Raw genomic sequence first — 24,293 nt, forward strand, 5'->3', positions numbered from 1 at the left:
CACTTTATGTCATTCTACGATTCATGAGGAACTGCCGGGTAAGTTATCGGTCACCTCTGGCATTACAGAGTTGCTTCTGCCCTCTACCTGGCTGGTTTCTGGTCACTGCCAGTGTCTCCTGCTTCACCTTATTCTTGTTTATTGTTGTCTTAGAAAGCAGTTCTCCTCTCAGTGTGACCTTCTGCCAGCAGAACCAGGAACAAACCAGGATTTAAAAACGCAGATTTGTTTGAAAATATAGAGTGAGTGGTATTATAATTTTTTCCAGAGGTATGCATGTCTCATCTAAGTTTGACAATTTTCTATCGTTTTCTCCAAACCAAGGACAGATTACGGAGGTCTAGATCCTATACAGTGACTTGTCAAGTAGTTTTTATTTTCATTTGCATCCCATTAAAGGTTGCAAAGCCATTTCTATTCATAGCCCATATTTTCCGTTTAATGCTGGATCCAGGCCAGGACTGCAGGTTTTCCTGTAATATTGAGTTGGAGGTGTGGTGGCTCTGCAGGAAGTGACATCACTGCACGCCTCCATGATGTGCAATGGATGGATGGAACTGAAACGTACCAGAGAACCAGCAACGTGGCACATCAGCCTCGGCGCGAGGACTTCCCACGTTTTTAAGAAGTTTTAGAATGACATAAAGACAGAATGCTTGTCAGTTTCTAATGCAGCATGTTCAGGTTGTATTAATAATTGGAAATATATCATATTAATTAATAGGTTGGTTTTGTAAAGAACTGGGATTATTAGGTGAATTAAAAATAGTTCATTTATGAAATTGTTTAGATATAACTGACCTCTAAATTGTACTAAATTGAAAAGAATATGTATTTTTATTAAAATTACGATACTAATTGTTCCACTAATTATAGTTACTATAGTCTTACCACTAAATTGAAAATGGGTAAAATGCGGATAAGAACAATGACATAGAGGGTGATTTACAGAGTATGTCAAAAAGGTTTATGGGCACACAGGATAATAGTAATGTGAGAGTCCAGACTGAAATGGCACGGAAAAAGCGCCCGGTGCATATTTTACCGGTGCGGTATGGTGGCTCAGGGTGTCGCCTGATACCGCCTGGATTTGGGTTTAAATCCTACTTCTGCTCGGTGTGCAGGGAGTTTGCATGGCTTTTGTCCCACAGGCTAAAGACGTGCAGGTAGGACAACTGCTATCTCTAAATTGTTCGTGGTCTGTCGGCATGTGCACTCCCCCCCCCCCCCCCCAGCCAGGCTGAGAGGCTGGAAGATGGATGGATGGATGGCACTAGCTGCACAAATTTTGCACTAGCTGGATATAGTATAGTGCTTGGTGACCGAGAGTGTAACTCTGTGGGTTACACCTCTGTGACTGGAAGGTCACCACTTTCAGTCCTGTAGCTGTCAGAGTGACTATATCACTGTTGGGTCCTTGAGCAAGGCCCGTAACTCTGAGAACTGCTGCAGGCTAGCCAAACACATGGTTTCACTCTTACCCTTGTGTCTGTCTCATACGTACTTGCAAAAAGGCAAATAAAGTATCATTACTATTATTTTTATGAAATGTTTGGTATAATATGTTCACTAAATTCTTCTATCCATGAAACTGCTATCTGCCAGAAATGTCTCTTTAGGATAGATACAAATATTATTAATGTACTTGACACAGTTCACAGTGAAATCTAGAAGGTCAAAAGAATTTTTTTTAGAATGGAACATCCGTTTGTCCTCATATGCTCCAATCTAGAATAACCCACCACTTCCTGTTTAATAATTACGAAACATTGTGTTCGGAAGGATATTTAAGAATATCTGATATGTGTTGGAATTCAAATATTAGGTTAAATGACATTCCCTGGACTCAAGTCACGGAACTTCAAGTATTCGATTTCCATTGGAAATGAACTGCACCAGCTGCAACAAATATCTAAAGATATATTTTCTCTGTGGTGCCCAAACATGGATAATTTAGGGTAATCGAGTAAATCACGTTATGCACAAAATGGATTGAAAATACCTGAAGTGAAACCCAAAGAAAGCATGTAGACTCTCCACGTGATACAGATGAAGTCAAATCTAACAATGAAAAATACAAACGACATGTTCACGTCTCCACTAGGGCTCCACATGTGTGCATTTGGTATGTTCTCCCCGTATCATTGTGGAGTTTCCTCTGATTCAGAGTCTAAGAACACGGTACGGCTACTCAGAGTTACCAAATCGCCACTATGACTGGCGTGAGTGAATGGTGCAGGAGTGAATGTCGTGTGAGTGAATGATGCGTGAGTGACTGGGATGTGACTGGCGTGTGAGTGAATGATGCGTGAGTGAATGTCGTGTGAGTGAATGATGCGTGAGTGAATGTCGTGTGAGTGAATGGTGTGTGAGTGACTGGCGTGTGAGTGACTGGTGCGTGAGTGACTGGGATGTGACTGGCGTGTGAGTGAATGGTGCGTAAGTGAATGGCGTGCGAGTGAATGGTGCGTAAGTGAATGGCGTGTGAGTGAATGATGCATGAGTGACTGGCGTGTGAGTGACTGGTGCGTGAGTGACTGACATGTGAGTGAATGGTGCGTGAGTGACTGACATGTGAGTGAATGGTGCGTGAGTGACTGGGATGTGACTGGCGTGTGAGTGAATGGTGCGTAAGTGAATGGCGTGTGAGTGAATGATGTGTGAGTGAATGTCGTGTGAGTGACTGGTGCGCGAGTGATTGGAGTGTGAGTGACTGACATGTGATTGACTGGCGCGTGAGTGACTGGCGTGTGAGTGACTGGTGCATGAGTGACTGGTGTGTGAGTGACTGGTGCGTGAGTGATTGGCGTGTGAGTGAATGGTGCGTGAGTGACTGGTGCGTGAGTGATTGGCGTGTGAGTGACTGGCGTGTGAGTGAATGGTGCGTGAGTGTGCCCAGTGACCCTGAATAGGACAAAAGGTGACAGAAAATAGATTTATGGATATTAAAAATAAATTAATAAACTCCTTAACGTCTACTAACTTTTTAAAAAGTCATATATACAAAATCAGATTTCATCTCATAATTTCCCTTAGTAATGTAATTGAGCTGTTATTATTGCACAAAAGTCTGGGGTAAATTGTTCTTAAATATTATTTATTCCTAAAAGCTTTAGGATGAACCTTTCGTTTAACTTAAGATCATAGTCTAACCGCATACCTTGCATTTGACAAATAAACAAGGTACTAATGGTCAAGTGTAATATTTCAGTTATCATAACAGCTTATGCGCACATAATTACAGTCAGAAGGTTTTTTTCCGCGCTAAAGCGTTGTGCAGCGACAAGGCTGAACTTAAAACGAAAAAGAAACACCGCCCTTGCTCCCTTACTTCACATTTGCCCAGCCCTCAGGACATAGAAATGCCGCCCTTTCTTTACTCCTCAACCTAACCTGACTGCCAATCTCCGCCCACTCTTTGCGTTGCATCACGGGAACAGAAGTCCTTTGTAGTCCGTGCTCATCCAGAATTCGAAACCTCACCAAATACAACTCCCATATCAACGTTCGCAGATAAAAACGCCCTTTTATCCAATCTGAATATGGGGGAGGGACGTCCGACTGACACAACTGTAGGGGCTTTTCTGTTTTTATACAGATTACTTTAAATTCAGTGACATCTGTGTGTCCGCGGAGCTGTGTATTGCTCATACCGTTAATTGTACGGATGAGACAGTAACCGTAGAAATTATACGTGTAAAGTCGACATTTTATTATTTTCTATTCTTATAGCGGGCCTTTTAGTGGGTGTCCATGCATAAAGCCAGCCTGCGATGCTGTTGTAGCTGGGTCTGCACGCGAAGGCACTAGCTATCTGAGATGACATTCGCTCGTGCAGTACACCCGCGTGCGAGGATTAGCCGCGAGTAACTGGACCGTGCAGGAGGCGCGCGCCAGCTGGGATGCGACGGGGTCGCGCAGAGTTTTCGGCAGCATCACTCCGGGGTTTGACTGCACCGCGTTTGGTACCGCCCTTCCTGACAGGAGGGACCTTCGGCAGAAAGAGGAATCTGATTATAGCGGCCGAAGGAGCTACGCCACAGCCCGGCAGCAGCCATTCGTGGAAAAATAGGCCGTCCTTCTCCTGGCTTCAGCCAGCCTCTGATTCCATATCGTCCGGCCTTTTTTTCTTGAACAACTCCTCTCCGTTTTTTTCTCATTAATGCGGGATGAGTGGTACGTTAGCGATCTAGCTACCCTCCTCCCATCCGTCTCCACCCCTCCATCTTTCTGCATACCCACTATTTACTATTGTCATATATAATCGTGCTTGAGTTTATTTCTTTAGATGCACTTGTTGGTTTTTGGGGGCTCGAAAGGCACACCACCTTTCGGTGCGCTAGCTTGGCACTTGGTAGAATCTTAGGCTATTTTTGCTCAGCTGGCTGGTCTTTAAGCGATAATTCCAGGAGTGATATTGATTTCTGGCTAAGTTTTCAATTTTTTCCCTTTTACGACTTTGACAGTTAGATGTTGTAACTATTAATGTAGATGAAACATTATTTCTTTTCCAGATCAAAAGAAGGAAACGATGGCGACAGAGGGAGGGAAAGCATCTGGTGGTGATTATGGTAATAAAGGCAAAACTTCTGGATCACAGGTAGTTAACGCGGAGTATCAGAGATTGCACTTCTTTCACCCATGCAGCTGAAACACTTCCTGCTTTTATGTTACGAACGATAATGGCAGCACGATTGTGGCCAGAATGAAGAAATAAAGCATTAATGGCTGGAGTTCCTTTTGTTAACACTAGAAACCTGTTACAGATAAGAGCGAATCATACCCAAAGTCCATGTGTTATATTGCATATAGAATAACTGCTGCCATAACCTCAATAAACGTCACCGATTACTTTTAACAGCGTTCTCTATGCAAGTTATCTAGAGCACTGAGACTTACTCTGATAAATATATGAATATTTATCCAGGTCGAGTTTTATACGTGACATATGTTTCATCATACCCAGTTATTTAAAGTGAAGACTGTCATTCTCGCACAGAAATTTTATTCACGCCCACTCCTGAACCAGAAAGCCCGCCCACATTTGTTTTCTGTTTCTCTTGCCTCGATAGGACGCGCAGCCGTCTCCCTTAGCGCTGCTTGCCGCCACATGCAGCAAAATAGGCGGCGTGCCCGGTGACGGCCAGGCCGCGAGCCAGCAGCAGATAATCATCGACCCGAGCCAGGGATTTGTGCAGTTTCAGAACCAGCCTCAGCCACTTGAGTTGGTCACCTCTCCGATTGTGGGGAATGGGTGGCAGATAGTCGCGGCGGCGCCTAAAGATAATAGCGCCCAGTCTGGACTGGTAGGTGCGACCGTCACCGATAACAGCAATGACGGCGCCTCGACCCGGAAGGCTAAACCAGTCGGACCGAATAATGCGACCATCGGACAGCAGCAGCAACTGCAGGTCATCCAGATGCAAAACGTGTCCAATCCTTCAGGAAGCATCCAGTATCAGGTGATTCCGCAGATTCAGACTGTAGACGGCCAGATGCAGATAAATCCGGTGAGCACCGCTGCCCTCAGCGTGCAGTCTGATCAGATTCAGCTCATTCCCGGCGCAAGTAACCAGGCAATAATTGCCACAGCGAACCGGGCAGGTTCAGCTAACTTTGTTTCTCAGAATGTGCCAAACCAGGTGATCCCTGTACAAATTCGGCCGGGCGTTTCTTTCCCTCTTCAGCTTCAGACAATCCCGGGTGCCCAAGCTCAACTGATGACCACGTTGCCGATTAACATCGGTGGGGTTACCCTGGCTTTGCCGGTTATCAACAACGTGGCCACAGGAGGAGGGCCAGTCCAACTAATCCAGCCTGCCGACTCTGGGATCTCTAACGGGAGCCAGCTGATTTCCACACCTATATCCACATCTGGGTCCACAGTAGCGGAATCCCCCACCACATCCAGTTCTACTGCAGGCTTATCCAGAGGTGATTCCCTGGCTGGGACCATGACCGATGGAGGGCAGCTAAACTTGACACCGTCCTCTATGGATAGTGCTGCAGAGTCGCTGGATGCGCAGGCATCTGAGTGTGAAACCTCAAGTTTGAATCAAATCCAGACAAATGGGCTGCCTCCTGTACCGGACCAGACGGGCCAGATACAGCAGGTACAGATTGTGGGGCAGCCCGTCCTGCAGCAGATCCAGATCCACCAGCCCCTCCAGGGGCTCCAGCAGCAGGCGATACAGTTGCAGCCAGGGCAGACCATACAGACACTGCAGCAGCAGCCCTTGCAGAATGTCCAGCTGCAGGCTGTGCAGAGTCCGGCACAGGTGTTCATCCGGGCGCCGACCCTGACTGCCTCAGGGCAAATAAGCTGGCAGACGGTGCAGGTACAGAACCTGCAGGGCCTGCACAATATTCAGGTGCAGAATGCTGGCGTGCCACAGCAGCTGACCCTGGCCCCAGTGACGACCAACACGGGCGGTACGGCGTTCGCCCAGATTGCGCCGCTCACCCTTGGCGGGGCGCCCATCACCTTAAACACGGCGCAGCTTACCTCCGTGCCAAACATCCCCTTGAACATCGCTAATCTTGGAGCGGCTGGAGTGCAAGTTCAGGGAGTCCCGGTAACGATTACGGGCTTGCCAGGTAAGTTTATCGTTTATGTCCGCTTCATGTGCTCTTTGCAAATGATATTTAAATATCATATAATGCAAAGTCAGTCATAGTGAAAGTAAAGTTTTACTCACTGCAGACTACATAGAACTGCCAGATATTTGGTTTACTTTTACCTGAGTTATTTGAAAATGCAGTATTCACAGGTAGGATGCATAATTTCATGCATGCCTATTGATATAGTAACTTATTATAGAATGTAATGCAGTTTATATGTTTCTGTTATGGTGCAAGTTATTTATACCAGTCTTAGAACGGCCTTTGAGAGCATGACATACAGGAGCCTCAGAAAGTCGTCAGGGTTTCCAGGTTCTGAAACCAGGTTCCATCCATCCTGAGGAGGTGCGGAATCCTGCACAGTGCTTTTGCTTTCCTTTTGCTGCCACTGCTGCCGTTCACTGAGTAATGAATGGCATCACATTGAATTATTAGGTCTTTAATGCTTCACACATCCGGACCATCAAGGCCATTTCAACGCTTGTCATGCCAGTCAGGAATTATGACTTTTTTCAGTCTAAAAATTATCTCTGCAATGTGCAGTTCTAGAAAAAACTGTACAGCAGCAACATGGTAAATTATACTTTTTTTTTTGTAAACTGCCACCTGGTTCTTCCCTGTTTCTCATTACTGAAGGGCTCCTTCCTTTCTTTATGGGACTTCAGTCCTGCTTCTAGGAGCCTGATATGAACTGCACCAGCAGTGCACTTCACACTTAATGTTTCCCATTCCTTTCGAAGGTCACTTGAGGTCATCCTCTGATTTATGACATGCTGTCAGATAAGTTGTCAGTCACCTCTGGCATTATAAAGTTGCTTCTGCCCTCTACCTGGCTGGTTTTTGGTTATTGCCAGTGTCTCCTGCTTCACCTTATTCTTGTTTACTGTTGTCTTGGAAGCTTTGAGCCTGGAAGCAGCCTGCCTCCCAGTGTAGACGTCTGCCAGCAGAACCAGGGTTAAACCAGAATTGAACAGTGCAGATTCCCAAAAAATATGGAATGGTCTCTTAATTTTTTCCAGAGCTGTATTTTCAGCCAATATTAAGCCCATGTTGTGATGATTTACCAGTTAGATTGCAGTAGACAGTGCTGTGTTTAAGGTTTGGCATTCAAAGGAAATGATGTTTGAATGATCTTCAGTTTTGATATTATTTTTGTATAAGTACGTTAGCTTAACCACTTCAGCATCTCTCCTAAATTAATCCCAATATTTGCAACCAACCATTTTTTGACTCGACCACTAGCCCACCTCACATGGCTAATCAGTAGCTCACTAAGTTTTTACACTAATTAAATTAATTAAATAAATGAGCTTCAGATACATTGAATGGCTGAGGTGCCCCTGAGGAGGTGATTGGGAGCTGATATAATGTCGGTAACATTTTTTGTGTTTTTTGTTCTAAGCAAATATATACTTAGTACCCAGATAAACAGCTTTAAGCATTTCCTTGTTTTAATAAAATGTGAACATTTGAACCTGCGAGGGTGCGCCCAGCTTTCAGAATTAGTGTGATGTTGTACTCGCAGCCACGCCTTCAGCTGTTTGGTGGTTGTGGTTAGGTGCTATTAGGTGTGATGTTGTACAAAAATGCAACAAAGAGTGATAGTAAAGCTTCTGTTTGTTACAGAGGTGACAAAGTTCAAAACACAAAAAAAGAAAGAAAATCACAAAATTAAAGAAAATGAAGAAAAAACGCAAGTTATTGAAAAATCGCAAAAAAGATCTCACAGCTAGTGATTTAAATAATTTAAAAAGTCATACTAAACCAATTTTGCCAACATGTCAAGTGTTGGGTAGCTTAACGACTCATTTTGTGATGAAGTGGTTGAGTTTGCCCCCCATTTATAGTCTGTATCAGTTTATCCTGGAGAAATCAGAATCCCACAAAGCTGCCCAGCACGTTATTTTCTTCCTTTTAACTTGCTAGCCGGATATAGTTATTGCCTCCTGTTACCCCTCCCATGCATAGCACTGCTAGCTGAACTCTATTCATCATAAAAGTTAAGGTTAACTGTCCTGCATGATAAGCAAACAAGGTAAACTAGGGGATCCCCCCCCCCCCCCCACAAACCACGACCTGAAGCATGTCTGTTTTGAACTAGTCAGCTGGATTTAAAGTGCAAGACACAACACACCAGGAAAACGTAAAAGCATCAGGGAAAACCCTAAGTGGAACGTCAAGGAAATCCAAAAACACAATCAGTTCTCCCATCAAACACTTCGGTCAACAAAGTGCTTAAAGAATGACTCACTTTTGAGTTACACGTATGGAGCGAAGATGTTAGTTTGCTCCTGACAGTCAGTCACAGTGGCCCTGCGTGTAGCAGAGCTGTTTCTTCCTCTCTGTCGTAAGATCCAGTCTCTTTTATCCCAGCGTGTTTTTTACCTCAGTGCTGATGCATTGCCATTCAGCACACTTTTTAAGATCGACTTTTTAAGATCTTTGCACAAAGAGAGAGTGTGTGTGTGTGTGTGTATATGTGTAGATTATGTTTATATGGCATTGCAGGGACTAAATGTCCCCAACAGTGTAATAAAAACCTCTTATATTAGACCTTGTGGGGACAATTTTTCAGGTCCCTACAAAGGTATGTGAATGCAATCAAAAAACTAAAAATGCCAAAAGTCTCATATTTTGTTTGGTTACTTATGGTTACGGTTAGGGCTGGGTAGGGCTTAAGGTCGCCATGTTGGGATTAGAGTTTTCCCCATAGAAATGAATGGAGAGTCCCCACAATGATATAATTACAAACCTCTGTGTATATTTATAAATAGCACACACTGTGCCTCTACCTCACACTGTTCAAAATTCCTCTTCTTGGTTTTCCAGTTACAGTTGCAACCAAAAAAACCTGATTTGATTATTATATAAGCACACAGCTCATTTGCATTGACCATTTATGGTTATTTGTGGGCGGCAACTGGGCAGGATGTCAGACTTATGCACATTTACCAGATGGTTCTTGATAAATGATGCGCAGGACTGGTATTTTATTATTATGCTTTGGTATTTTTGACAGATTTAAATGTTTTTAAGTCGTATTCATTTATTCTCTTTTTTGTTTTGGGAGGCTTCCTATTTTAAATGGAGCCTCAATTATAAATATATAAATCGTATTATATATATTGAAATAGATGGGTAGTTTTTACATGGTTTTTGTATCGTGTTTGAATTGGCAATTTGGATGCATGACAGTTGGACATGCGACACTTTTGTGTGCTCATACACAAATGGCGGAAATGTGTAGATACAAACTGAAAATTACATAGCTTTCATGTGTAGGATAATACTCTGGTATGATTGTCCTCTTCGTGGCTGAGAGATGTTGTAGTTGTTGAACTTTAAGATGCAACAGCTGATTTTTGACCCTTTGCATTCCAGGTCAACAGCAAGGTCAGGATGGTATGAAAGTGCAGCCCACCCCAGTGACTGTTGCCATGGGAAACCTTGCTAATGCAGCCTTGAGCGGCGTCAGTCCCGACCAGATAGCCCAAGTGCAGCTGCAACAGAACCAGAGCATCTCGGATCAGGAGGGCCAGCCCAGCAAGAGGCTCCGACGGGTGGCTTGCTCGTGCCCGAACTGCCGGGATGGAGAGGGGAGGCAAGTGCAGCCCACTTTCACCTTAGCTTCTGAAACATGTGTAGGGTTCTGCGGGAGGAGGGCTAAGTTACAGACAAGGCAACGTAGTACTGAATGTGTCTTTTCAAGCAAACAGGCTCTATCTTCAATTTCAGTCCTCCGAAATTAATTATAGGTACATATGTGGGTTTATGATGTTGATTATGTTATTCTAAGCAGTGGTTTGAATATGGTTTAGCATTAAGCTATTTACCCTAGTAAACCTGCCTTCACAACGTCGATCTCTGTGCTGAGACACTAGCTTATAAATCTGCAGGAAATGTGGCTTCTCTCAGTGGTTAGACGCCCAGGGCGTGGGGAGCCCTGCTGGAATGTCGGTGTCGGGCTTCACTCACCACGGTGTCCCTCGTCAGGAACAGCAGCGAGCCGGGCAAGAAGAAGCAGCACGTGTGTCACATCGAGGGCTGTGGGAAGGTCTACGGCAAGACGTCGCACCTCCGGGCGCACCTGCGCTGGCACACGGGCGAGCGGCCCTTCGTCTGCAACTGGATCTTCTGCGGGAAGAGGTTCACCAGGAGCGACGAGCTGCAGCGACATCGGCGGACGCACACGGGTACGAGAAGCGGACACACCAGCTTCCCTATGACCAGTCGCTCCTGGTAAATTGAATGTTGACACTGTCGTCTTCCACTCTTGCTCGCAGGTGAGAAAAGGTTTGAATGTCCGGAATGTTCCAAGAGGTTCATGAGGAGCGATCACCTGTCTAAGCACATCAAGACCCACCAGAACAAGAAAGGGGGTGCAGCGCTGGCCATCGTCACCACCGAGGACATGGAGGAGACCGTCAATGAGGTGCTGGGGTCCCCGACGATGGTGGCCTCCGTGTCCCTCTCCCAGGATTCCGACCCCGCCACGCCGAACACTGCCAATAACGTGGAGGATTTTTAGCCACCTTCGCCACCCCAGAAGCGGGTCCTGCTTCACCATTTTGCACGTAGTTGTCACGAGCCTTTCAGGATTTGGAAGTGAACGGAAGGAAAAAGACACCAATGCACATTAGAGAAGATAAATTATTAAACTTAAAAGTATGAAAATAATATACAATAGCAAAAAAAGAGATGTTTATATGATGCGCTGGATAAGCACAAAGAGAATGGTTAAGTGTACAGAGCTACCCTGCTAAGAAAAGTCATTTTGTAGGTAAACGGAACCTTTTTCTATGCACCGAATGTATTTCTGCGTTTCACTACAAATGTTAAAACATGAGATATATTATGTAGGGGTCATATTATGAGATGGATCTCGCCATTAATCAGGTAAAATGCTACAGGTGCAGAGTGAGTGTTTGATCGATACGGGACAGTTGAAGGCCTGAAAGGTGCTAAACATGGTTTGTGGGTAAATGGGGTTTTGACCATAATTTTGGGGCCTGAGGCAAGACTCTGACCAACCCTCTGCAGGTTCTAGAAATGACTGCATTGTGCCACATGCAGGGGGGGCCCCTCCAGATGCACATATACCACCTGCGTCGTCTGCCTAGGGCCGGCCCTGCGGGTAGCGACATGGGCGTTTGGTGCATCTGTCCTTTCTGTTTTCACACAGTCATCAGGAACCTTACGTTAGTGTTCAGAAAGTGTACATAACAACGGATCTTGGAGAATTATGATTTTACGGTAAACCTATGATTTTCCTTATGGCACATCAGCTAGTATGATAAATTTACGACGGGAATTGAGAAAACTCTTCGGGCGAGAGTTGAGGAGAACTTGTTTCATTTTATAGAAAGTAAAAATTTTGAGTTTTAAGTTCATTAAAAGCACACATTACCTTGTTAGATGTGTGGAGAGAAGGCATCTCACAAATACTGTTTTTTTTTCCATATCATTGTACTACTTGATGCATTTTGTGGGTGATATAAAGACAATCTTGAAAACATGTTTACATTAGTAGAAATTATGTTCTTTTGTTATATGAAAATAAGCATTGCTCTGTTGAGCCGAATAAAAGGTGTGTGCAACTTATGTAACATATCTGGGCACTTCCATATACATACGTATATGTAATTATTTACGTCTATTGTGAACTTTTTGATGACGTCATATGTACTACAATGCCTTAATATATACCGCATACAGATATCAATCATGCCCCCTTACATGTAGGAGGGAGCCTTTCATAGCTAATTATACACCTGCGAAGTAGCTGCTGTATCTCCTAAGCCATGGTAATCAGCGTCCGGTTCGACAGAAGCTGCAGTTACATCTGAGGGAATAGGTGTGCAATAACGTACTGTATGTCGAACTCAGCCTTTTGTATGTCCTTCTCATTCCTTTTAATTCCCATTGCAATATGGATGCCACTTGTCTTGCTTGGTTGTAGAGCAGACCATTCAGCCACTTTGATATCGCGATAAATCACTCCTGTATTGATCTTGGCCGACAGGTTTTCTTTCAGTCTTGTTGATAACTGGGAAGCAGTAGATGACTGTATGTTGCTAATTTATTGTTTACGATTAACCTTTTTTAATCTGGTCCTTTGCCTTGACATTTTAGTGTGTGATAAACATGGAATTTACGAGACTGCAGCATGTTTCATTTCTTATTGTAATTTATCGGTTTTAAATCTCGTGGTACTTTTGTACGTGTGGCCACAGCATCCCAATTTATCAGGCTTTTTCTTACACATGTTGGAACTTTAATAATAATTGAAACCAAAATAATTCAGATGGCTTTGGTAACATTTTGTGTGACAGTTAATATTTTCTAGTGACATCTCATTTGTAAATCTTTTTCTAAAAACAAACAACAAAAAACTTTTCTTTTCCACCACGATGTTTAATATGTATCTTTTGCTAAAAAGCCTCAAAGGCTTCAATTTATTGACGTTTTTAAAACAAAAAATTTGTACAAAAGTGTTTTGTGAATGAAAAAATAAAAACGTTTCCTGCATCACTTGCAAGTGACTAAATTAATAAATACTGGATTGTTTTGTCTTCTCTTTTGTTTGGTGATATATTTTAATAGTAGTGTAAACACACAATTCCATTCCCCCATTTCCCAGTCAGTTCTCTTGCTTAGGGTTGCTGTGTCGTGATGGGGGGGCTTAACCCAAAATCACATATAAAAAAACTGTCAGTCATTGTTCCCTTCTGTAGAGAAAATTTAAAAAACACTTTTACGCATAATTTTTGGGAGGAATTATACATTTTTTGTGCATATTCTTGGAACATTTAGGACATTTTGATTTGCACTTGTTTACAGTTTTAAACCCCAGGTTTTAAATACTTTGCTCACAATCGAAACCCTGCTGAAAACACATTTTAAGTACCGAACGAATTTCACTGGCGTTGAAGAAGCACGGTACTGTGAGCGGCGAATTATGGTATCATTATTATAATTTTCGCTGCAACTCAAACTAATATTATAAAAGAGATTTATTGCTCCAGATGTTACTTCAAATCAAGTGAAACACTTTGTAGGGCATTTAAAAATACATCTTATATTTGTGTTGTGTTTTCATTTATCTGTTTTTAAAAAGTATAAAATAAATATTGCCGTATATAAATTCCTGTCGCATATTAAGATAGATCATTGATTAAAACTAGTGTTGAAGAGGGTTATAAGCCTTATTCGGTTTGAAGGAGACTCCCTAGTGTGGACTAGCGGGCTGTTCTGGCTGGTGCGGGCGCGCGGCCCCCCAGTACGCCAACATCAAGATTTACGAGTTACTGTCGTTGCCCTGGTAACCAGACGCTGCACCGCCCCCAATTTTTTAAAACAAGTTAAATTTTGCTTCTTTCCAAGGAAACGCGTTGTCCGTGCATATCCTTTAACGGGGTCAACGTCAACGCCAAATAACGGGACTCCGCTGCAATAGTGCTTTGCATGCAGGGTAGATTTAAATCTGAACTATAGCATACATGAATACGGAGGAGTGTTTCAAGAAACGTAAGCAACAAATGTCCGACGAGGAGGAAAGCGTTCCTTCGTTTGCCGAAGACGAAAGAGTCCGCTTTATTGGAAATAAAATATGCCAGTTTCTAAGGATAAAACCGGAAACGTGGGATAATTACCTAGCCTTGGAGAACAGTCAAAAAGTTCTTCAAGACTTTTTTGAGAAGAACTCAAAGATTTTGATTTTCAGCATCCAGTCGAGTGGTGTTTTAACTTCATGTGAACAGGTAAGTTAGACATCACTCAGTATCGGCTTTGTATATATATATATATATACTTTTTTAAGTCCTTAAGGTTTTTTTTCTGTTTATTTCAGAATTTAAATCAGACACGTTGCAGTCGCGCCATGTTTTGTCATTTGACTTCCATCCATCCATCATCTTCCGCTTAATCCGAGGTTGTTGACTTGTTGCTTGTTAATAGCTGCGCTTTCAGACCAAAGTACTACGATGTATGATCTTTTAGGCATCTGCTGCTGTCAACGGGGTTTATGTACAGAAGAAGGAAGACGTCACCCTTCTTCCTGTGAAATACAGAGAACACTTGTCGTTTGGTGTAGTGTCACTGTACTTGCTGGAACAGTTGTTGCATGCGGTGGATCAGGTAATTAAATTCGCAATATCGCGTTTGTACGTTTAGTGTAACGACATTGTGAAAACTCATTTGCCATTAACAACGTAGGCAACCAAGTAATACAACCCCAGTTCCAAAAAAGTTGGGATGTTGTGCAAATTATAAATAAAAACAGATTGCAATGATATTGAAATCTCATATACCCATATTTAATTCAAAATAGAACATAGAAAACGTATTAAATGTTTAAACTGAGAAAAGGAAAAAATAAGGCAATTTTGAATGTCATGGCAGCTACACGTCTCAAAAAAGTTGGGACAAGGTCATGTTTACCACTGTGTGGCAATCCGTCTTCTTTTAACAACAGTCTGCAAACGTCTGGGGACTGAGGAGATCAGTTGCTCGAGTTTTGTGCCAGGAATGTTGTTCCATTCTTATCCAATACAAAGTTTTAGTTGCTGATAATTTTCATATTATGATGCGCCAGATGTTCTCAATGGCTGGAAGATCTGGACCGCTGGCGGGTCAGTTCAGTACCCGGACCCTTCCTCTACGAAGCCATGATGTTGTAATCGATGCAGTGTGTGGTTTGGCATTGTCATGTTGGAAAATGCAAGGTCTTCTCTGAAAGAGACGGTGTCTGGATGGGAGCACATGTCACTGTAGAACCTGGATATACCTTTCAGCATTGATGGTGCCTTTCCAGATATACAGGCTGCCCCTGCCGTATGTACTAATGCACCCCCACACCATCAGAGATGCTGACCTTTGAACTGAACGATGACGACATGCCGGGAGGCCCTTCTCCTCTTCAGTCCGGATGACACGGCATCCCCGGTCTCCAAAAAGAATTTCAAATTTAGATTCGTCTGACAACAGAACAATTCTCCACTTAGCCATAGTCCATTTAAAATGAGCTTTGGTCCAGAGAAGATGTTAGTGATTCTGGATCATGTTCAAATACAGCTTCTTCTTTGAATGATGGAGTTTTAACTGCGGATGGTACGGTGAACTGTGTTCACTGACAGTGTTTTCTGGAAATATTCCTGAGCCCATTTAGTGATTCCGTTAGAGAATCGTGCCTATCTGTGAGGCAGTGCCACCAAAGGGCCCGAAGATCACGGGCATCCAGTACGGTTTTTCTGCCTTGTCCCTCACGCACAGAGATTTCTCCAGATTCTTGGAATCTTTTGATTATATTATGTACTGTAGATGTTTTTGTACCACTAACTTTTACGCCTCTTATTGGCCCCAATGTGTTGCTTTTATGAAATTCAATATGAGTCAATATTTTTCACGAAATAGAAAAATGTCTCACTTTCAACATTCGATATGTTTTATTGTGAATTAAATATGGGTTTATGAGGTTTTCATGTCATTGCATTCTGTTTATATTTACAATTTGCACAACGTCCCAACTTTGTATTAGATTTTGCATTTGCTACAATATTTATTTGATAACAGCAGTATCACTATTGCACATAGTCTTGTTTGATGACAAAAAGGAATCAGCCTACTCTAAAATAATTTCTTTTGAAGTAATAATGGCAATCTCAAAAACTAAACTAATTAACAAATTTTGATACTAAAATTGTTCCCCAAAAGCTTAATTTTGGGTGAAAGCATAAACCACAGATTTAGCTCACTGAAGGACGATTCATGCTAGCAGGAGCGTTTTGATGATTTTTCTCCGTTGCAAATCTGGCTTCTGCTTTATCCAAGGTTTTTGTACCAGTGCTGACAAACAAGAAGAATCACAGGACATGGCCGCGTGTCGTATCTCAAGATATCAGTCAGCATGCGGAGAGCTTGCAGAGCAAGGTGTCCATCTTGAGGGGCCTGTGCTCAGGAAAAACCCACCTTCCGATTCCCACGGTGACAACCGAGATTGAAAGTCATTCATATTCTGGATTCAATGCGTAAGAACATCAGCTGACTGACGTATGTTGTTTACATTCAGCGCAAGGTGTCCTTCTTAATAACAAGGTACCGTTAAAAGAATCTCTATTTTAAAACATATCGCAGGCAAGATGGACATAACAGGACAGTGATGTATGTCATTGAGTCCATGGTCATCGACTGGACCCATCAGATCCGAGATGTTTTGAAAGAAGATTCCGGGACACTTCTCCAGAAGGGTTCTGACCTGGGGCCGAATGCTGAATATGAATTCTGGAAATCTAGGAAGGAAAATATGCAAAGTATTTATGAACAGGTGCGTCAATCTGTGCACAAAATTATAGACGATATATCAATTACAACTTTGTCAGGTGAGTTGAACCTATTTTCTGCGTTAGCTTCAGAGCCCCGTTGTCCAGAAGATGGTGGAGATTTTGGAAGCATCTGAGAGCAGTTACCTTCCAACTTTCAAAACAACATTAATGGATGTATTTAATGGTAAGTAAGCAATTAATGGCTCAGTTTCACTCTTACAACAAAACATGGTTGATTAGCAGTTCTGATACTGATTGAGGCACAGTGGGAAAGTGAGAGGCATTCTGATGTCACACCTACCTGAACCTGCTGGATGAATAAGGCAGGACGTTTCCCAAGGAGGCACCTATCATAGATATAACGACAGCAACATTTCGAGAAACGGATCTCTCTCACTTTTGTTTTTTTTTTTTTACTTTTTTAATGGCAAATGTTATTGGGCCGACTAAAGCTCAACATACTTATTTAAAGGTGTTTCAGCTTCATTTAGTTGATGTTCAGTTACTCAGCTATTTTTACTACGTTGTCCGTTTTGTCTTAACTTGTACGAATTTGTGACATATATGAATTCCTTCGCTTTCTCAAGCATGGTTTTGGACAGTGACCGAATAAACGCAGAGGCTAAATGTCGAGTTCAGCTGAATCTCTGAGTCATTCCACGCTCCTGCTTTATCTTCAAGCTCTTCAGGAGGCCAGAGACGTAGAGCTGCACCTGCGCCCTCTGGTCCGGCTGCTGTCTCAGCTGCAGGAGAAGCAGTTCCCTCAGAAGCAGCGACTTGTTGGCCCTCTCCTCCATGTGCTTGGCCTGGTCTGGTCTCACTGCAAGGCCCTGCGATCGCCGCCTCGCATTGTGCTGCTGCTGCAGGAGCTCTGCAGCCTCTTCATCGAGCAGGTGACTCAGGCTCGTCCCTACAGCCACTTCAGTGAGAAGGATCCTCTTATAGGTCGAAGTGCAGGATCAGATACCATGCATCATTTTCTATAAACACTTATTTGGTGTGGGTTCATGGTGAGCCTGGAGTCTGTCCCAGAAACAGTGGGCGGGGGACACTTAAAATTAAAAAAATATAAGTGTTCCATTAGCAGGATTTTTGTTTTGGGGGGTGGGGTGAAATGTAAAATTTTGATATAAACAGTCCTTGAATCGTTCCTCCCCCAAGGCTACTGAGTACCTCTCACCAAGGGACCTTCTGAAGGTGGACACTGAGGAAGCCCTGGAGAAGATCCATGTGGTGGTGGCTTGCTTCACGCACTTTAAGGAGACCTTCCGGACACAGAGGGAGAAGGTTTGCCAGCCCTGGGATTTTCCCTGCACTCTGGTGTTCCTGCGTTTTAACCCTTTCCTTCTCCGCCTGCGGCAGCTGCAGGTGAGGGAGCTGGCTCTTGGAAATCGATTTACTCTGAAATTTTTTTGCTCTGTCCTCAGAACATTTTTGTGTAAATAAAACTCCCACAAGCGCCATAATTGCATTTTCTACAGAAGGATATTTTTATAATTAACATTCGGGTGCAAAACATCATGCTTTTTTTTTTTTTTCCAGGACCTATTTATCACCATGTTAGAGTTTGAGAAGCTGGAGAAGCTGGAGTTTGGGGGCACCGGGGGCAAAGGCTACAGTGAGCAGGTTGCTTCCATTTACGTCGAATTCCAGGAGCATTGCAAGGTGTTGAAGAACAGTGAATGCAGCCCCCAATGTCTCAGTGCTAAGGTAATGACACATATGGCAGGCATTATGAATATGTTTGCTTTACAGTAAATTATCTAGCTATTGGTTCACCATCAGATTTATATAGAACTCACAACTCAGCAATGAGGTAAGCTGGTCTGCACTGCCACTAAACCATAGCTGCTGTCCTATTGTGCGCAGTCCTGTTTTTTTCATAATCCATATGACCTAAAGTTACCTCTCCTTTACTCATATTATTCTCTTGAGAAAACAAAAAACAGGAGACAGACTTATAATGTCCTGAAAATTAACGTGCAATTGAAGAGTAAGGACTGGCATGTCACTGAAAGCCCCACCCTGGCTTAAAGCTGTAGAGCTCTTAAATTCTTGTCATCCGTTGAATTGTGTTTCACTTTTCATTGCTGATTTTAAGGCACCAATAGTCTTTGAGCACTGACTGTGCTGGTCTTCGTCAAAGGAAATACATGGCAAACTATGATCTGCATGCACAGATAGGATGTCTCTGTGACAGGGAGGGCAGTTTGTAGCCAGTAGAGGAAAACATCTTGTTGTAGGCAACTTGTTACTCAGTACGTAAGTCTGAAACTGAGATACTGTTAATGTTTATCATATCCCCAAACATTTCTGATGAGAAATGTCACAAAACAGGGACCTTCACGGTTTAGTAACTTAAGATCTTTCTGTTTAAAACTGATGATAAGCTCAGTCACTCCGAAAAAAGCCATCCAAGAATGTCGGCAAGTGGTCTAACCAGAAGAGAGATGCTGTATGAGTTTTTTTTTTCATATTGTACTCAAAGTAGATTCAGTGTTGAAAAATATTTTTTTCTGTAGCAGCTCAGCTGAGTGAAACTTAAACTTGGAAAAAAAGCCCTTTCTCAGTGTGTCAGTGAGCTGGCAGGGGCATCAGAGTGTACATGAAGTCAGGTAGAAGTTTTTCTGCAGTGACGGTGTCTAATCGACGTTTGAGTGAAACGTTTGAAGGCTCTGGAGCTGTTCTTGGATTCCATACTTGCAAGGCGATTGGACTTTGGATTTTGATAAATTCAGTGTAAAATTGCCAGTTTCTGTGTCCTTCAGTAGCTAGAGTGTGTTTTCCATTCCGCCAGGAATTTGAAGGTCGTTATGATGATTTCAAAGAAAAAGTCTTGGACTTTGAATCTCGTCTTGCCACAGTCATGTGTCTGGCATTTAATGATTGTTCTGGTTTGGAATCAGCTTTGAAGGTAAGAAATTGGTCTTTTTCATAATTATTTAATCATTTTATTCCATTCTCTCGCCGGTAAAGCAATTTATTTTAACTGCATATAAATGTCACTATTCATCTGACTATAGTCCATTTTTTATGATATGTAATATTCTATATACTAATGTACCCTTATTAAAAAGTCATATACATATTTTTTTGTCTGTGATAGCATGCAGATGCTGTTTTGCTAAGACAATTTGTCACTAAATAGATACACCATCTTTCAGCAAGATCTGAACAAATGCAAAGTTTCAATTTTTGATATATTTTTGTAAGTATATTAACCATCACTCACAGGTTCTACAGCAATATCCTGGGCCTGGAAATGCCAATGTGTGCTCATCAACACGAAATAACCCTTATTGTGGCAAATTATTAATGTCACTTATGAATTATAGACAATGATGGAGTTAATAAGTGTGGTTTTTCATTTGCATTAAGTTACTGGCCGCGTGTGGCCCCTTCCTGGAAAGACCAGTTATAAAGGAAATCTTCCGTCCCAATCTCTCACTGGTGCTTCAGCTGTTTGGCCAGGAGTTAGAGAAATGTCGGCAGCTGCATGTCACACACCTTCATCAGGTAACCAAGTACAAAGGATCATCTGATCTGTCATTAAATACGGGCAATAAGACTTGATAAGATATGCATTCTCCTGTACAAGAGTTAAGAAAAAACACAGACAGGTTAAGGAGGAGAAATATATAAATATAATAGACTGAGTTTTTTTGACTCTAAAATTTCATTTTAATTCTCTGTGTTCCTAATAATAAATAACTACGTTTTCATTTGTGTTTCTTTGTTTGCCGCAAGTTACTATTAAAAACGTGTTTGCAACTTGAAGGGAAAATGTGCTGTTTTTGTTCTGCAGATGAGGAGTGGAATGGGGTCAGTGAGTAAGAACATGCCTTTGATGTCAGGATCCTTAAAATGGGCGAAGATGCTGAGAGAGAGACTGGAGACGCCTTGGGCTGCGATCATGTTTATCCAGGAATTGTGAGTTCTGCTGCTGATGGGGACTGTGTACTTTATAATGGTCTAATTTCAAAGTCATCACGTGATATCTAGTTAATAAAACTTCCATGCTTGAAGCAACTCATTAGTGGGGAAATACTCTTTTCACTTTTTAGCTTGCATGATATAAAGAGTCTGCTGTTGGTGTAGTGTTTAAATGTTGAAACATCAAGGATAGTGTCATGACCTGAGAGACGAAGTACTCAAAGGCAGGCGTCTGGCGAACAAAGCGGGATTTATTCTGGGGGGTCGAAAGAGGGACAGGGAAATCAGCAGGAGCACAGGGGGTTAAAATGGGAAGACTAGTATCGGGAAGTATACAGTCAAGAAGGGGACTGACTTCAGTGACTGGGTCGGGGCACACGAGACAAACAGGTACTTAAATACAAAGAGTAATGAGAGGTAACAAGCAGCAGGCTCATGAGGGCCGCGTCAGAGAGGAGACAGGGGGGTCAGGCAGACATGACTGGCAGGACCACAGTGCACGTCGATTAATGAGCACCTGAGACCCCGTACTGTTTGGTAGGCAAGTGCTTGAATGATTAATGCGGCTTTTTCTTTAGCGCCATGGATGATGCTGACATGAAGGCGATCTGCCAGAGATACTCTGAGCTGCAGGCTGTGTTAGATCAGTATGAAGGGGATGTCCACACTGATTGGTGCCGCGGTCTGGATCAAGTCTGCCGCTTCAGCTTAGACCAGAATCTCATCAGGAGACATAAAACCACTGGCCTGCTTTCTGTCAACTTCAGTTCAAAGGTATATTTATATTTAAATCCATACTTTCTTTAGTTGTGCTTATGTATAAAATTTACTGTAATGTTACACATGCATAATTAATCTGAATCCTTTAAGGCTCATTAAAATATTAGTGCACTGTTATGTGCTCTCAGGTTATTACATCATATTCACCTTTTTTCATTCTAGCTGTTAGCAGTCCTGAGAGATGTGAAGTTCCTGCTACTGCAGGAATATGCCAAAGTTCCCAGTGTTGCACTGGCCATCTTCAAGAAGAAAGACACCTTAATTACAGTAAGTCTTTCAGTAGCACCTAGCAAACATTGTTTTTGAATTAAATCCCCATGTCCTACGATAAGAAGCTCAAAATCATATGTCAGTGCTAGTATTTCTTTTTATTTGCATTTCCTGTCTTGTATGTAATGTTTATTGATTATAGTTTATTTCTGTTATTATTGCTGTCTTGTGGTACAGCTGGTGCTAACTCTGTTCCAGCATGTCAGAGGCAGGTTACATTGATCCCTATTGAAACATCAGGCTTTCTTTGCTATTAACGCTCTGAAAAGGAAACAGCGTCAGGCTTTTTAAAGCTGTGTGTAGTAGTTTAAAACGTCTGCTTGTTGCAGTCTGTAAGTGGATAGCTTGCTGCACGTTTTATTGCACATTTATCGCATCTTTTCAGCACATCGGTACTCTGAAGCTTCTTGTCCAGGCTTACAACAACATAAAGCAGATTGCGCTGGAGGTGGAGGTGCCCCTAGTGGCTGCGCAGCTCCCGCGCATCGACGCGCAGCTGCTCAGGCTGCAGACGGAGTTCACCTGGCAGCACCACAACTGTTGGGATTATGTCTCTGCTCTGAAAGACACCGTTCAAAACCTGGAGCTCCGGATTCAGAAGACCAAGGAAAATGTGGAATTCATCCAGACAGTGATAAAGGGATGGAGTGAGCATCCCCTTTTCTGCAGGAAGGACAACAAGAAAGATGCACTGCTTCAGCTGGAGGACAGAGCTGAACGACTGGCTAAGCGTTACGGTGGCATTCAGAGAGATGGACAACTTATCCACAAGCTTATAGATGTAACAGCACCTTTCACTACGCAGCTGTCATGTTACTGATACAAATATGTGCTTTAATACCAAGATCATTCTATAAAATATTTAGAAAGATTTTAATTGACAAAATAAAACAAAATTCTAAATTCTACACACTATCATTCTCATTGCAAAGTTATAATGCTGACTGGTAAAGTTTCCTTCGTTGGATTTTGCAGGAAAACTGTTCCCTGTTCCATGCTGATCCTGCGTCGGATGCATGGCATGCGTATCTCGAATACCTAGATGCGATGGTGATGGACGGTTTCTTCAGCGCCATCATGCACTCACTGGAGTTCTTTGTGGACAGCACCAATAGCCAGTCCAGGGAGGCTCCTCTTTTAGAGGCACACATGTCACTCAATGCCCCCCTGATCATCTGCAGACCTTCTCTTGACCGAGAAGAGAGGGATGGCTTGCATAACCTGATGGAGGACCTGATTGGGGACATTTTCAAGATGTCTGCTCAGGTGGAGAGAGTTGCATCTCACCTTCATTTGGAGAACTATCAGGTATGATCAGAGATTCCGTTTATGCAGAGAACTTTGAGTTAATGATGGTAGAAAGATGGGTGAAAGTATTCCATCCATGAAATTGAGACCATCAACATGCCATACCTTACTATTATTTGAAATGCATCCACTTTTCATTTTCTCGTTTTAAGGAGGAGAGAATAAGATATGCAGTGAACAGATATTGTTGTGTCCCATTTTTCATGCATATAACTGCTCTTTCACATTTTCCGGCCCTCAAAGTGTGACATGGACAGCATGTTCAACCTCACAGAGCTACAGCAGGAAATCATGGCGCGAGTCGATGCTGCCACTGGGAAAGCCCTGCGGTACCAGCGTGCCTTTGACTCTTACGCCCACCTGTGGCTGAATGACAAGGCCACCTTCATGAGGCACTTCCTGCTGTATGGCAACATCTGCACCACAGAAGGTGTCGAGGCTTGTAGGCCAAGCCCACCAACCACTGAGCAGTTCAAGGAGCAGGTGAATAACGAGCAATATTTTGGTTCTGAATCATCTCTTTTGTTTTTCGGCCGGCAGATTTATGCATTTAATTCTGGATTTTCATCTTTTAAGAAAGCTGCCCTAAACTGAGAATATTGTCAAAAATGACAGTCATGTTTAATGAAACGTTTGCTCTTTTTTAGATTGACATTTTTGAAAACATGTATGTGCACATAAGCCAAATTGAAGACTTTAAAGTATTTGACAGATGGTTTAAAGTGGACATCAAGCCTTTCAAGATTAGCCTCTTAAACACCATTAAACAGTGGAGCTGGATGCTGAAGGAACACCTCTTGGCACAGGTCACTGACAGGTGAAGTCCATGCTATCAATTGCTGCTTTTTCAACAAACGTCACAAGGCTTCAGGTTTTATTATATAAATTCTTTTGAGTTGGGTACTATTATAAACACTATTATAATGTCCCCGCAACCCAGGAGGATAAGCGGTTTCCAAAATGGATGGATGGATGTTATAATGTTCATCTGCAAAGAATTTTGCTGTGCTTGTATCACACATTAGCTGGTGTATATAACTCTATGAAATCTACACTGTCATC

General features: G+C 42.7%; 2 protein-coding genes across 4 annotated transcripts in view; both read left to right on the top strand.

Moving 5' to 3' along the window:
- The first annotated feature begins 3,556 nt into the window (after positions 1–3,556).
- Positions 3,557–13,195, top strand: LOC125748783 (transcription factor Sp4-like). Of its 3 annotated transcripts, none has more exons than XM_049025402.1 (7): positions 3,557–4,176; positions 4,515–4,600; positions 5,073–5,510; positions 5,688–6,597; positions 10,003–10,222; positions 10,615–10,814; positions 10,905–13,195. In XM_049025402.1, the coding sequence occupies exons 1-7, from the start codon at positions 4,170–4,172 to the stop codon at positions 11,147–11,149; spliced, it is 2,106 nt and encodes a 701-aa protein (XP_048881359.1). In that variant the 5' UTR covers positions 3,557–4,169; the 3' UTR covers positions 11,150–13,195. The 3 variants fall into 3 exon arrangements, with proteins under 3 accessions (XP_048881359.1, XP_048881361.1, XP_048881358.1); XM_049025404.1 differs by having other exon boundaries at positions 5,073–5,462; XM_049025401.1 differs by having other exon boundaries at positions 5,073–6,597.
- Positions 13,196–16,516: 3,321 nt separating this feature from the next.
- Positions 16,517–24,293, top strand: part of LOC125748777 (dynein axonemal heavy chain 11) — a 53,314-nt gene continuing 45,537 nt past the window's right edge. The window contains exons 1-15 of the mRNA XM_049025344.1: positions 16,517–16,646; positions 16,753–16,942; positions 17,025–17,124; positions 17,622–17,833; positions 18,102–18,308; positions 18,483–18,650; positions 19,738–19,854; positions 20,319–20,456; positions 20,746–20,870; positions 21,452–21,647; positions 21,816–21,920; positions 22,309–22,704; positions 22,899–23,231; positions 23,475–23,714; positions 23,879–24,048. Coding sequence (XP_048881301.1) covers positions 16,778–16,942; positions 17,025–17,124; positions 17,622–17,833; positions 18,102–18,308; positions 18,483–18,650; positions 19,738–19,854; positions 20,319–20,456; positions 20,746–20,870; positions 21,452–21,647; positions 21,816–21,920; positions 22,309–22,704; positions 22,899–23,231; positions 23,475–23,714; positions 23,879–24,048 — 2,672 coding nt within the window. The 5' untranslated portion in view covers positions 16,517–16,646; positions 16,753–16,777. The remainder of the gene's footprint in view (positions 16,647–16,752; positions 16,943–17,024; positions 17,125–17,621; positions 17,834–18,101; positions 18,309–18,482; positions 18,651–19,737; positions 19,855–20,318; positions 20,457–20,745; positions 20,871–21,451; positions 21,648–21,815; positions 21,921–22,308; positions 22,705–22,898; positions 23,232–23,474; positions 23,715–23,878; positions 24,049–24,293) is intronic.

The sequence above is a fragment of the Brienomyrus brachyistius genome, chromosome 9, assembly GCF_023856365.1.
Source record: "Brienomyrus brachyistius isolate T26 chromosome 9, BBRACH_0.4, whole genome shotgun sequence".
Taxonomy (NCBI): domain Eukaryota; kingdom Metazoa; phylum Chordata; class Actinopteri; order Osteoglossiformes; family Mormyridae; genus Brienomyrus; species Brienomyrus brachyistius.